Raw genomic sequence first — 12411 nt, 5'->3', positions numbered from 1 at the left:
CATATCATTGCAATAAGGAACTCATCTTGCCATCAGTGAACTCAAGAACTTTTATGGCTGAGGGAGGACTTGTACTGAGCATCAGCCATCAGTGCAGGTCATTTCTAAAATCCAACCAAAATACCATATTTAATACAATCATAGAATAGAATCATAGAATGGTTTGGGTTGGAAAGGACCTTAAGGTCATCTAGTTCCAACCCCCCTTGCCATGGGCAGGGACACCTCGCACTAAACCATGTCACCCAAAGCTCTGTCCAACCTGGCCTTGAACACCGCCAGGGATGAAGCATTCACAACTTCCTTGGGCAACCCATTCCAGTGCCTCACCACCCTCACAGTAAAGAACTTCTTCCTTATATCTAATCTAAACTTCCCCTGTTTAAGTTTAAACCCATTACCCCTTGTCCTACCACTAGAGTCCCTAACGAAGAGTCCCTCCCCAACATCCTCATAGGCCCCAGTTTCTGACTGCACAAAGATTTGTATTGCTGTTATTTTTTGACTAAGTCATGCTCTGTCCTTCAGAAACCCAAATGCATACTCCAATTGGTACAATAATATACAGCCTTTTCAAAAGAATATTATGTCCTCTCTAGCCACATCTTAAAAGTATAAATCTAGCAGACTTCAGAAGCGCACCATTACTGGCACTTGTTGGAAGGAACCCAAGAAGTGAATCTGTATTTTGAATATAATCACCTACTCTTATACCTTCAAAAACAAAAGCACTTTTCAAACATCTGCAGAACATATCATTGGAAATCTGCCTTTCATTCTCAGTCAAATATCAATTCCAACACAAAAATCTTTGTTCGAATAACATTAAGCTTGTAACATAAATGATTAAAAGCCAGGAAATTCAGTGTTAATGGTGCCACTCTATATTTAGCTCACACTATTGGGAAAAGAAATGGCTCAATGAAATAAGCAAAAGTTTATTATTAAGACCTGTAAAGGGGAGACTACAACAGGCATGCTGCACATCTTTAACTTCGGAAGCCCAAAGCAGACTTGATGCAATAAAAGTACCGTATAACACATGGCTCACACTGGTAACCTTGTAAGTCTAGTAGAGCAAGATAAAGCTACAGGTTTCAAAAAGAAAAAACATACTGCTAAACAGGCAGGTTGCTATGGCTGACATACATAGTAAAATACAGAAGAAAAAAAATCCTTAAGTTCTGGTATCCTTTGAGAATAATTTTTTAAATACTTCTGAGATCTTGCACAATTATTTTCTCACAGCAACTGCAAATAAAACTTACGGGGTTTAGTGGTTTTGTTTTTCTTATTACTATTCCCGCAAATTCATCACAGAGTCAGAGAGTTTTGTGACTCATGCATCATAGCAAAGGACTGGAAGCTTATATGGAAAATAACAAAACCCCACAGACTCAAACTGTCAATTAAATAAAAAATAAATCCATTGGCACACAGTCATCCAGGACTTTGAAAAGGATATAACCACAAATCTGAGAGCGTAAGCCAACTCTGAGTTATGAAAACTTAAGATGTTTATCTGGTGGGCAAATTATTTCATGACTGTCTCCAGCAGAGCTTTTTGAACCTTCCCCTTAAACAGTTGGCAGTATTGGACTAGATACACCACTGTCTTAATCCAGTATGGCAACTTCTATTTTCTTAGTAACTAGAAAATCTTTACAGAAGGAGAGAGAGTAGATTCCACTTTAAATCCCCCACAACTGTGTCATTATGCACTACTGTGCATGTATTTGGTTTAATCTCAAATAAGAACACGACTACTCTTAAGAATAATTTTTGGGTTTTTTTTAAACAAACTTCTTCAGATTGTCAAGTAATAAAACTTTTTCATATGAAGAACTAAAAAATAAAAGTATTTACAGAAGAGATTCACACACTTCCCTATATATAAGACAGCAAACATCACACAAACAGATTAGATGAAAGTCACACAATGATTGCCTCTGCTAAGGAACCTACAAGTTTGATGTGACTCAACTGAAGTCTTTCATCAAGATCCGCAATAAAAAAGAAAAATAAAAATCCATCACAGAACTAACACAGAAGGCGAAACACATTTCAGTGTCAAATCCCATAGCTGTGAATTTAACAGGGATGAAAAAAAGGTTTGTGTTTGCAAAGCAAATAAGCCATGGACACAAGAAGTAGGCAAGAAGAACACAGCTGGGCCACCTTTATTTAGATCAGTCATCAGGGTCCATTACCTCTCAGACAGGTCTACTCATATTTCTGAAGACCTGTAGCATTTCATAAGATCACAGATACACAGTACTCAATCCATCATTAACATCCTAACAAGAACAAGTCCATCCTTGGCTAGTGTGCATTAGCGCGGCTCCCAGTGACACAGAAGGGCAACTGTCCAACTGGTTTGAGTCAGCAAATTCTGCCCACAGCCCCAGGTCAAGCTCCTGTTCCACAGAAGTAGCAGTTCCAGTCCTGAATACTAATATATGCAGCCTTACCTGCATTGTAGTAGAGGTCAGGTCTTTCCAGAATATCCCCTTCATGGATGTAGGGCTCAATACGATCATCACCATACAGGTACTGCTCACTGTCATCCATCTGCCGACTCTCCACCATCTCCAACCACTGAGAGTTATGCCATCGAAATTTCTCGCTCTGGATTTTTTTAGCCCATTCCTCATCGTATTCCTGTTAAAAATCACCACACAGTATTTTAGGACGGGGTACAGACAAATCTGTTTGGTTTAACAGGAAATAGCAGAGGAATTTAATGTCAGCGAAAGATGCAAGTTTGAAGGCTCAGTGACTTAAATCCTCTATTCAGTTTGCAGAGCTCTTTCAGCAAAAAAGAGAATGATTTTGCAAGCACTAGGCATTATTCTGGTTTTGTACATGCAGCAGTACAATTGTCCCTTCATGGTTTGTAATTTTATCCCATCCAGAAAAAATCCCGCTTTGAGCAGGGAAGTTCCATCATCAGTCTCCCCATTTGGTTCATCAAGAAGAGCCAATTACTGCCAATTTTTCAATTTTTCAGTAATTAATTACTAACACTGGCCAAATACCCTGTCCTCATTAGGGGAGCATTCACTAGGACAACTAGTTACTGGAAAATACAATAAAAGTTCTGATAAAACCAATGAATCTTTATTTTGTTTCATGAGCTCCAATAAGACAGGAATTAATTTTCAACTTGTTAAATTTTATAATGGCTTTTTATGATTGATATTAAATACCCACAAAAATGGTGCACAGCATTTGTAATAAGGAGGATGTAGGAATCCAAGATACAACACCAAAATCTGAGAGGAGTTTCTCCAGAAAGCTGAGGAAAACAAGACATATGTTCCAGCCATCATGGAAACAAAATATAGGCATGAAATTTCAATCTGGATTACAGCCTAATTGCACTCAAGTGATGTGATATTCAATATACAGAGGCATCATAAGAAAGTGACATAGCCTCTGGTTGCTGCAATCAGCTGTTTAGAAGATTCTTCTAAACACAGCAGACTGTGGGCTGTTGATTACCACTGAGGGAACACAAACCTGTGGATAATACTCAGTTTCTTAATATTACTGGAAAAATAGGGCACAGCTAATTATAGGAAACTCATCAACATGAAATCTGCAGATGGAATCGGTTTGGGAAGATGCACAAATAATGCACCATGGTTAGTAATTTTTTTAATCAAAGGATTGTGAACAGGAACAACATTCATAACCACAGAGTTTCTAATTGTAGGAAGAAATATTCTTGTGAAACAGATCTCACTTTGCTGTCTTCCAGCTTAACTACAAAGGAGAGAAAAAATGAAAATTGTTTAGCTCTCATGTTGATTAACACCTGATCTAGACAGACTTTCCCTGGAGATCTAGCTGGAGTAGTTGAAGGTTTTTAAAATCTGTTTTATTTAGCCCTGAAGGGGATGAAAAGCATTCACACAGTTAGCGACAATGCCTTGGCCTAGGAAGTGGTAATTTCTTAAACTGCTCCAGCTAGACATGCAAAAGTAGATCTGGCTATTACTGAAGGTCAAAAGCTAGCAGTGGAGATAGAATAACTTGGCTTACTAGCTCAGGTTAAATTTCTGAAACCCCTATAGAGTGAACTTGAGCTTTCAAACTGACTTAATATTCAATTTACCTTGTCTTTACTGCTTCTAACCTGGCATAGGTAAGACACTTCCTACCCTGTGCCTTTTCCACCCTTCTGACTGGCTGATAACACAAAAACCAGCCGGCCTTGTCATTCTGGCAGAGGCTGCTCTGACATTCCTAACAAGTATCTAAAGCATCCAAAATTTCATGGGACATCAAGTCATGTTGTTCAACCACAAACCCTTATCCTATGGTAGTAGGTTTTAAAAATGTTTTATTTGGGGAAATAGCAAATGTGTTTCTCTTGGCTTAAAGGAGACCATAACCTCCCTTTTGCTAGGACATCCATGCAAGTACCTGTAGATGTGGGGCTCTTCTCAGTCTGTAGCATTGTTCTAAATTTCTCCAATTACACCTCTGATCCACACCAATTACTAGACTTTTCTAATTCCCCTCTGCACCATCCTGGCATGTAAGCAGTCATGTCCAAAACGTGCTCTCCTACATAACTTCCATATACAGTGTTGGGTATCACCTGTGGGATCTATAGATATTTGCAGTGCCCAGTCACCTCAACCAAAATTCCAGGTTTCTGTCAGCTATGCAGTAATGCAGCAGCCTTAGGGAGAGAGACAGTAAGACAAACAAAACAAAACCCCCAAAACATCACACACCCCCTGATGCCCTATACAGTTTGGAAAAAGAACATCCCGTGCTATTTCTGCCTCTTGATCTTTCCTTCCCTGCTTCTACTGTTGGTTAAAAGGAAAGGCTAGAAATCACAGTGCAAAACAAGAGTTGCCCTGGAAAAAGCAAGCTCATCACTGAGACTTATAAAATGACCCATTAAAAAACAAACAAACAAACAAATAAACAAACAAACAAAAACAAAAACCACCCAACAAAGAGCATGACTTTCAATGATGACATCTGACCAGCATCTTGGAAACATCTCCTTTGCTGCATCAGCCAGAGCTAAACTGTTGGCTATTATGTCAGCCTCCAGCAGCTGTGAATTACTTACAAGCTTTAGACAAACACCTTGTAACTGCCAGAAATCATACTGCAGTCTTAAGAAAACTATTCCCAGAAATCATGATTGCAATAAAGTGGGGTAAATAAACAAATTTAACAAACAGCAAATTAGACTACTCTGTGGGAAAGCTGAATCCCTTTTACCTTGTTTACGTTTAAAAGTTCTCAAAAAGCCATCAGCTAAATTACCTAACTCATATAAACCATGAATGCCTTTGAAAACATTCTAATCTTCCCAACATTTCAACCCCAAATGAATCCCACTTGCCTGACATTGTTCCATTCCACACCACTCTCTGAACATCTGTCACAAGTATACATGAACTTCTTGTACTCTTCTTAAAAATAAAATAAATAAATAAATAAAATCAGTTAACATTTCTCAGATCCTAACTGACTTTCTCTTCAGACAATGACTACAGAGCAGAATATTCCTGTATTCTACATTTCCCATCCTATGGAAAATGGGATTAGCAACTGAATGGCAAATTAGCAGCTGTAAGATTGAACATATCTGCAGGTTACTTAAAAAATAAATAAAAAAAAACCCACAAGTTATCTGCTCAAGCAGTTTGGCTACTTTGTACCTTGCATTTCATTATGAATGAGTAACAAGAAGAAAGAAGTGACAGCACCAGAATCAGCTTTGTCAAGAGTTTCATTCCAGCAGCAATCCTAGAAAAGGATGATTTGCAAGAATCTAGAACAATTTACATTATCTCATCAGAAACAAGTTCATTTCAGTACTGCTAGATCATGAATACATCTGTACATTTTCCACAGAAATGTGCAGAAACACCACTGGGTAAATGATTCATGGAATAACATCAGAATGGAAGAAAAGCTGTAAATGCAGGACCACATCCAAAAGTACAAAGAAACCAAATTAAAGCAGCTTAGAGCAAAACAATTCCCTAAAACACACCAAGTCTTCCAGTAACTGTATTTTAAGGTATTAAAAGTTTTGGGTTTTTTTTTCCATTCTGTGTTTTGGTTCGTTTTTGGGGGTTTTTTGGTTGGTTGGGTTTTGGGTTTGGGTTTGTTTTTTTTTTTTTTTTTTAAACACATGAAGAATACCTCTTTTTACTACGGAATTACTGCAAAATTAAAACAAAACTAAACATGGAGATACAAACATAGCTTTGTGCTCTCCAGTCCTTTTAAATATTGAGCTACTAGACAAGCAGCAGCTGGGGCAATAAGAAGGTGGTAAACAGAATGTGCCTATTCTCCAACCCCCATGTCCCCCCAACACTGCATGTTCAGAAACATAAAAGGAGGAATCTTGAAGGTTGATTTTATTCTCTTTGGAGCTCCCTGACATCACTGTTTTTAACATTCGGTTTCCATAAATCCGAAAGTGTCATAGAAGATGTATGGTTTGACTCTGCAAGGAATGTGCCATCCTTTTTGAAGTTCTACTTCCAGCTTTGTTTACTACTGAACCATTGAAATATTATGAAGCGTTAACTGGCCTATTATCAGAGTGTGTCTGTTCCCTATCAGGGGTCCCCTTTGTCACTGGCTTCCGTCACACCTTGTATCTGATTAACACACTATAGGATAACATAGAGCTACACAGATCTGCTTTGTGTTCTCTCACAGCTGATGAAAAACAGATTTTCCTTTTCACTTTAATGTGGTTGCCCTTTAATTGGGTCTGTAATAGGGTTCATTTGATGTGATTCCTCATACTAAACCAAAGCTGCTATACAGTAAATAGAATGTTCATTATGTTCAAGGCTGTACTTGGTTATGTGTTACATTCTTCATTATTTAGCCATCCCTAAAACACACAGTTTCCATGAAAGGTTAAATTAACCATTTATTAAGAAAGAAAAGATTTATCTTGTCTAGCTATCCAAAAGTTAGGCATGCCATTTGAACTATGTGCCTCTATAAACCAAGGAGAGAAACAGATGTTATGGATCGCCTTCTGCAGGTGTATACGATACCTAGCTTAGTGTAAGAGGGCAATTCATTCACCTGTGCAATCCAGAGTCACTTCTTCACAATCAGATTCATACTAAATATATTCTGATGGGAAGCTGAAAGCTGTGATATGAAACTAAAGCAAGGCAGGGAAAAAGAGTAAACATGCCCCCTAAATTTAGGTGCCTGCCTAACATGCACGCCATTCACAGGGTTCCTGTACTGTCAACAGCCGAAGAGAGAAACCTTTTTTTTTTCCCCCCTTTGCAGGAGCATAAGGTATCTATCTCACTGGCAAGTTGTTATGAAAGTTAACAGAGATCAGTGGTTTAGCTCACCTTCCTACTCTTACAACTTCAAAGAGCAAGCAACAATGCTAGAAGGAAATCCGGTCAAGATTGGTTTTGTCTTCTCATAACCCTGTCAGGACAATCCTGCCCAATCTAATGCTTCCTCCAATCTGGTTATTCTTATCCAGATAGAGCCTTTCCTGGTCTTTGCCACAAAAAGCTACCAGCACCAAAGTAGACTGACTGCAAATTTAACAACGCAGAAGCTGATCAGTGAAAATGTACGTCAGCAGTTCAGTCTGCAGCCCTACACCCTAGCTGCTATGCTGCCCATCTCTCTGTATTCACAATTCTTAGGGGATAACAGGGGAACAAGAGACACTACAGAACGGGGGAGCCTTGATAAGTGAAGGGAGAACCTATTTTCCTGGAGTGATTACATCACTCTTCATGGGAAGAGGACACCAAGCTGGAGTCAAAGGTTATCTATTTTCAGAGTATGCTGCCTATTCATATAAAGCCCACACCAAAGCCCTGTGGTCTTCCTTGATTCTAAGAGAGCTGTCCAACATCTTGCACAGCTGACCCCAAATCCCAGAGCACTGAGGTTTCGCAGCACATTCCAGCCTCTTATGCGACATTCCAGCATTCCCAACATGGAGGATTTGTGTCAGAGCACTTAGCTAATACGGAATGATGCAAGCTGTTCATTAACACAGCTTTGCATATGAGACAAACGTTATTTGGGATTCATTACAAATACTTGGGGCAAAGAACAAGAGCTGGAAGAACACTTTAGGCATGAGGTCCTTCCTCAATCACATGGACAATGCTGTTGCTATCTATAAGATGGTTTACTTCTGCGGGAAGCATCATGATCCATTCTTGATCATAAAAGAAACAAGGTCTGGATTCAAAGCCGTAAAAATACTGAAGAGGAAAATGGGGGCAAATGAGGGAACGGAAAGGTTGAGACTACACAGTCCAAGTATCTGGTTATGGTTAATTAAATATCATTTGAATAAATGAGGAAAATAATTTAACTGCAATAAGGCTGAGCTAGGAGCAGAAAAAGAGCGAGAAACCCGAGAGATTAATAGCCCCGTGAGCTCTCAATAATGTTGTCCGAGGTGAACAGAGTAAAACCATCTCAAGTAAGCTGACAGTTCTTTCCACAAGGTTTGAGCTGCAGGTGTCCAGGCTTCTGAGGCAAAGGGAACTCCATTTGTTCAAGACTCCTATAGCGGCTGTTGATTCCAGGCTGTCAGCGGAGCCACGAGACCTGCCCTGCTTCAGCTGTGCAAGCACACTAAACTAGCTGCTTGGTGTCAATACTCGGCACATGACACAAGACTGAAGCATTCCTCAATTACCAACGCAGACTTCCTTTTTGACAAAAGGGGTATCTTTCATCTACCAGTGCAAAACTCCAACTCCCCAGTACATACTATGCTAAAGCAGCACATCTGTTTCAGTTCATCAATGGCAGAGACCAGCCAAGCTATATTAAACAAATCATCACTAGTGTAACATTTCCATAATTTCTGTGACAATTACTTTACTACAGAATGCATGTCTCCCCTAAGGCTTATAAGGCATTTGATTTTCTTTAGTGTTACTTCAATCACAGTATATAGAGCTTACTGATGAGTGAAAGAAGCATTTGCCTCCCTGAAAAGACATTACTTTCAAACCTCTATTTGCCAACATTTAGTTTCTGATTTTTCATCATCAGAGGAACTAATCCTGTCAGCATGTATGGAACAACAAGACTGAAAACTTCATTTTTTTTCTTGTGGGTTTAGCACAGATAAGAAGTTTCATGAATCCTAAAGAACATGCCTGCTCAGACAACTCAAATGCACTGTTTGTGTAAAAATTGCTACACAACTAAATACCTTGGTTTTTACAGGCTGCCTTACCATATCATCTGAGCTGAATGGTGAAACACCCATCAAGATCTGATGTTCTGATAAATTACTCTTTTCATATTTTCTCCCACCAACATCTAGAATGTGATGCCTTTTTTGCCTGTGATTTTTGGTACTGGGAGAGAGAGTGCAACCAGCTTACAACACTGCTGAGAAAGCAATCAGTTAGCAGCATTCTATGTCTTCCAGAAAAGAGAGTGTATTCGTGCTTCCTGTTCCCAACAGGGCCATGGTGTTAGTTGTCACTTACGCAACCTATAACTCAGCTGCTAGATAATATAGCTAAAAAGACCTTCTCAGAAAGGGAACTCTCCTAACTTACCAGTGAACACCATTCTAAGCGTGGCACTGCCCCACAACCAGAGAAAACAGTAACTTATTACCACTCAAACTACTTTCAGTATGTGCTTGCTATATTCTCCTTTACCCCCAGTAACAGGAGTACCACATAATTTCTTCCCTGTTTTCTTCTTCAAGGCCCTAGAAGTTCTGCCCAGTGCTTCCTGCAAGTTGAGAAGCCTTATGCATCCATTATAATAGCACTCCTCATTTACTCGCAGCTAGCATAAAGATTACCTCTTCTTAAGAAGTAAAAGAAAGGCAAATATATTTTACTCAGATGGTAATATTGAATATGAAGCTATATCTTAATATATTTTTCTAGATTCTATAAAATTAATGTTGCTTAATAATTTTGCTAACATTTTTCAGTAACTAGATATTACTATGCACCACATTGTAATATGAACACTACATGAACAAATCAACAACTGAGACACTTGGAAATTGCACTGCCCCCAAGATAAAACAAGTCTTGGAAGCACCCTGATTGTCTGACCTCATCCAGAGATAAAAATACTTGTACTGTTTCCATTGAAGATGTCTCTGGAAATAACTGATCTTGGTAACTGAACATAATGCCCATCATAAGTAAGTACTAAGTGCAAATTCATTTTACTCGAAATCTTGCCTTTAATGAATGTCAACAGCAACTCTGTCACTAAGTGGACCAGGACTTTCACTCAATACCTCCATGAAGCAAAAAACAGAGCCAGATAAAAGGAATTCCAACACAGAAAATGTTATGTCAGTTTACTACTTTTTTTAGATTAATATTAAATTATAAGGCATTACTAAAAAGTATAAAAGGAGACAACAGAACAGACCAAGCATGCAGCATAAATTAGGTATTAAACCTTTCAGAGAACAAGATGCAATATGTGCAATTCAACTAAAGAGATGACAGGAAAAGCATTAAGGTAGTCACAGACACTGCCCTTGACTCATAGTGAAATTCCTTTGGCTGCCAGATTTAATTACATGACAGCTACTCTACATCCAACATTACATAGAGTCTACAATCCTAAGACACTGCAAAATGCTGAAATTTCTTTTTATTTTGACAAACTAAGTCATGTAGCTAAAAGAAACCTGTCCGAGAGTTGAAGACACTATTAAAAAGTTCAGTACTATAATGACTGTTCCCCCAGAAGCAAACAACCAGGTTCAGGATCGCTGACTGCATTTTCTTTCTGAAACAAAAATTGGCATCAAGTGACGTAGAAAAGCTGAATAAAAGCTGCTGGGTAACAAGAGCCATTTGTCTGGAGAACTAAGAAATAAGGCTTGACATACTTGCGTAATGCGATTCATTTATTTAAGTACAAAAGCACTCTCTTAAAAGTGTCTGTAGTGTAAAGCTAACTGATACATATGAACGCTTCAGAAATCTGGTACAAACTTAGATTAATGATTGTCATTGTCCCATGAAAATGGATCTATTACCTATGTGATTAGAAAGCTGCACATGAAAAATATCTTCAATTAGCAAGTTATTTTAGAATTATCTCATGTAAAGAGGTCCTTGAAGGACAGGTGATAAAAAAAAAAAATCCGACCTACCGCTATAATATCCAGAGTGTTGTCACAAACTTTGCGAATCTCGGCATTTTTGTCATGCATCAGGTCTATGAGATATGCTGGAGCCTCTGGAAAGAAACTGTTAAGGATAAAAGCTTCCACTCCCCATCCCCCCCACCCCCCTTTCCCCCACAGCCCTGGGTTCTTCCAACTGCAAATTTCATTAAGAACCATAGTCTGGAATTTTCCATCACATGGTCAGCAGCCTTCCCCCAGTCACTTTAGTTTTTTAAAATCATATTTTAAAATAGCCAAATATTCTTCAAAATTGCTGAAGGAAGATTATGTGCCCCCTCAAAGAAAATACATTCTGATCTGTTACAGGAAATCCATGCACCTAACGGTTATTCCATAAGGTTTGGATTCTGTGGAATGGTTTAATCTTTTATCTGTTACCTTTGTAATCTTTAGGGATTTCTTGTTTCAAAAAAAAGTTTCCAATGTATTTCTCTCAAAAACACTGAAGACAATCTATTATGCAAACGATAATGACAATAAGTAGTAAAGCCTAAATAAGAGTTGTAAGTACCATACAGAACCAAAAATTGAATAGATTCACAACATAAGTAAACTGAAAAACAGATTCAGTCATCAATAGACAGGTGAAAAAAGAGACAGAGGAAAGTCAGGAACAGGAATCAAAGCCTCCACAGTGGGAAGAAGAGGGAAGATTTATGTCAAACAAAGTTTAAAGAACAATTAGGTGGCAAAAAATACAAGACAAGCATTATTTTTGTTGTCTAGACTGATACAAGAAAGTGCGATTATTTTAATGCACATACCTTCAGACTATGCAACATGTATGTTTAATGGTGCAGTGCAAGAAGTTTGTTTATGCTCTATGTAGGTTTTTCTGTGAACTATGATTTGCAAAACAAATTCTTTCAGTAATTCAGATTTCATAAGAACTAATGGGTCATCTGGTCCAGTGATCCTTCTCCTACTTTCCCTTCCTGTTTCAAAGCAGATTAAGTTTTAATCTTTCCTATTAATCTTGCAGTCCCTCTAACATGCCTAGGCTTCCTGGCTTTTTCTTTCAGCTGAAATAAACCATTTACACAGAAAGCTCTGAGATCAGGAGGCCAAACAGCAGTGATGGCAAAATTAATTGCTGCAATTCTAGATATTTAATCTTTAAAAAGATACGGGTTTCCTTGATAATGACATCTCTGGTGGCTTGGTGAAAGACCATCTGATAAAATACATAGATGATCTGACAGACAAATTCA

The 12411-nt window shown here is 38.4% G+C and overlaps 1 protein-coding gene across 1 annotated transcript in view; it reads right to left on the bottom strand.

The window, feature by feature from the left end:
* KIFAP3 (kinesin-associated protein 3) overlaps positions 1-12411 on the bottom strand; it is a 63468-nt gene that overhangs the window by 20487 nt on the left and 30570 nt on the right. Inside the window, 3 exon segments of the mRNA XM_010020375.1 lie at positions 2472-2661; positions 11165-11250; positions 12329-12411. The exon segment at positions 12329-12411 is cut by the window's right edge and continues 34 nt beyond it. Of these exon segments, the coding sequence (XP_010018677.1) occupies positions 2472-2661; positions 11165-11250; positions 12329-12411 (359 nt within the window).

The sequence above is a fragment of the Nestor notabilis genome, unplaced genomic scaffold (genome assembly GCF_000696875.1).
Source record: "Nestor notabilis isolate BGI_N333 unplaced genomic scaffold, ASM69687v1 scaffold14320, whole genome shotgun sequence".
Taxonomy (NCBI): Eukaryota; Metazoa; Chordata; class Aves; order Psittaciformes; family Psittacidae; genus Nestor; species Nestor notabilis.
This window is presented reverse-complemented; position numbering and strand designations above follow the sequence as displayed.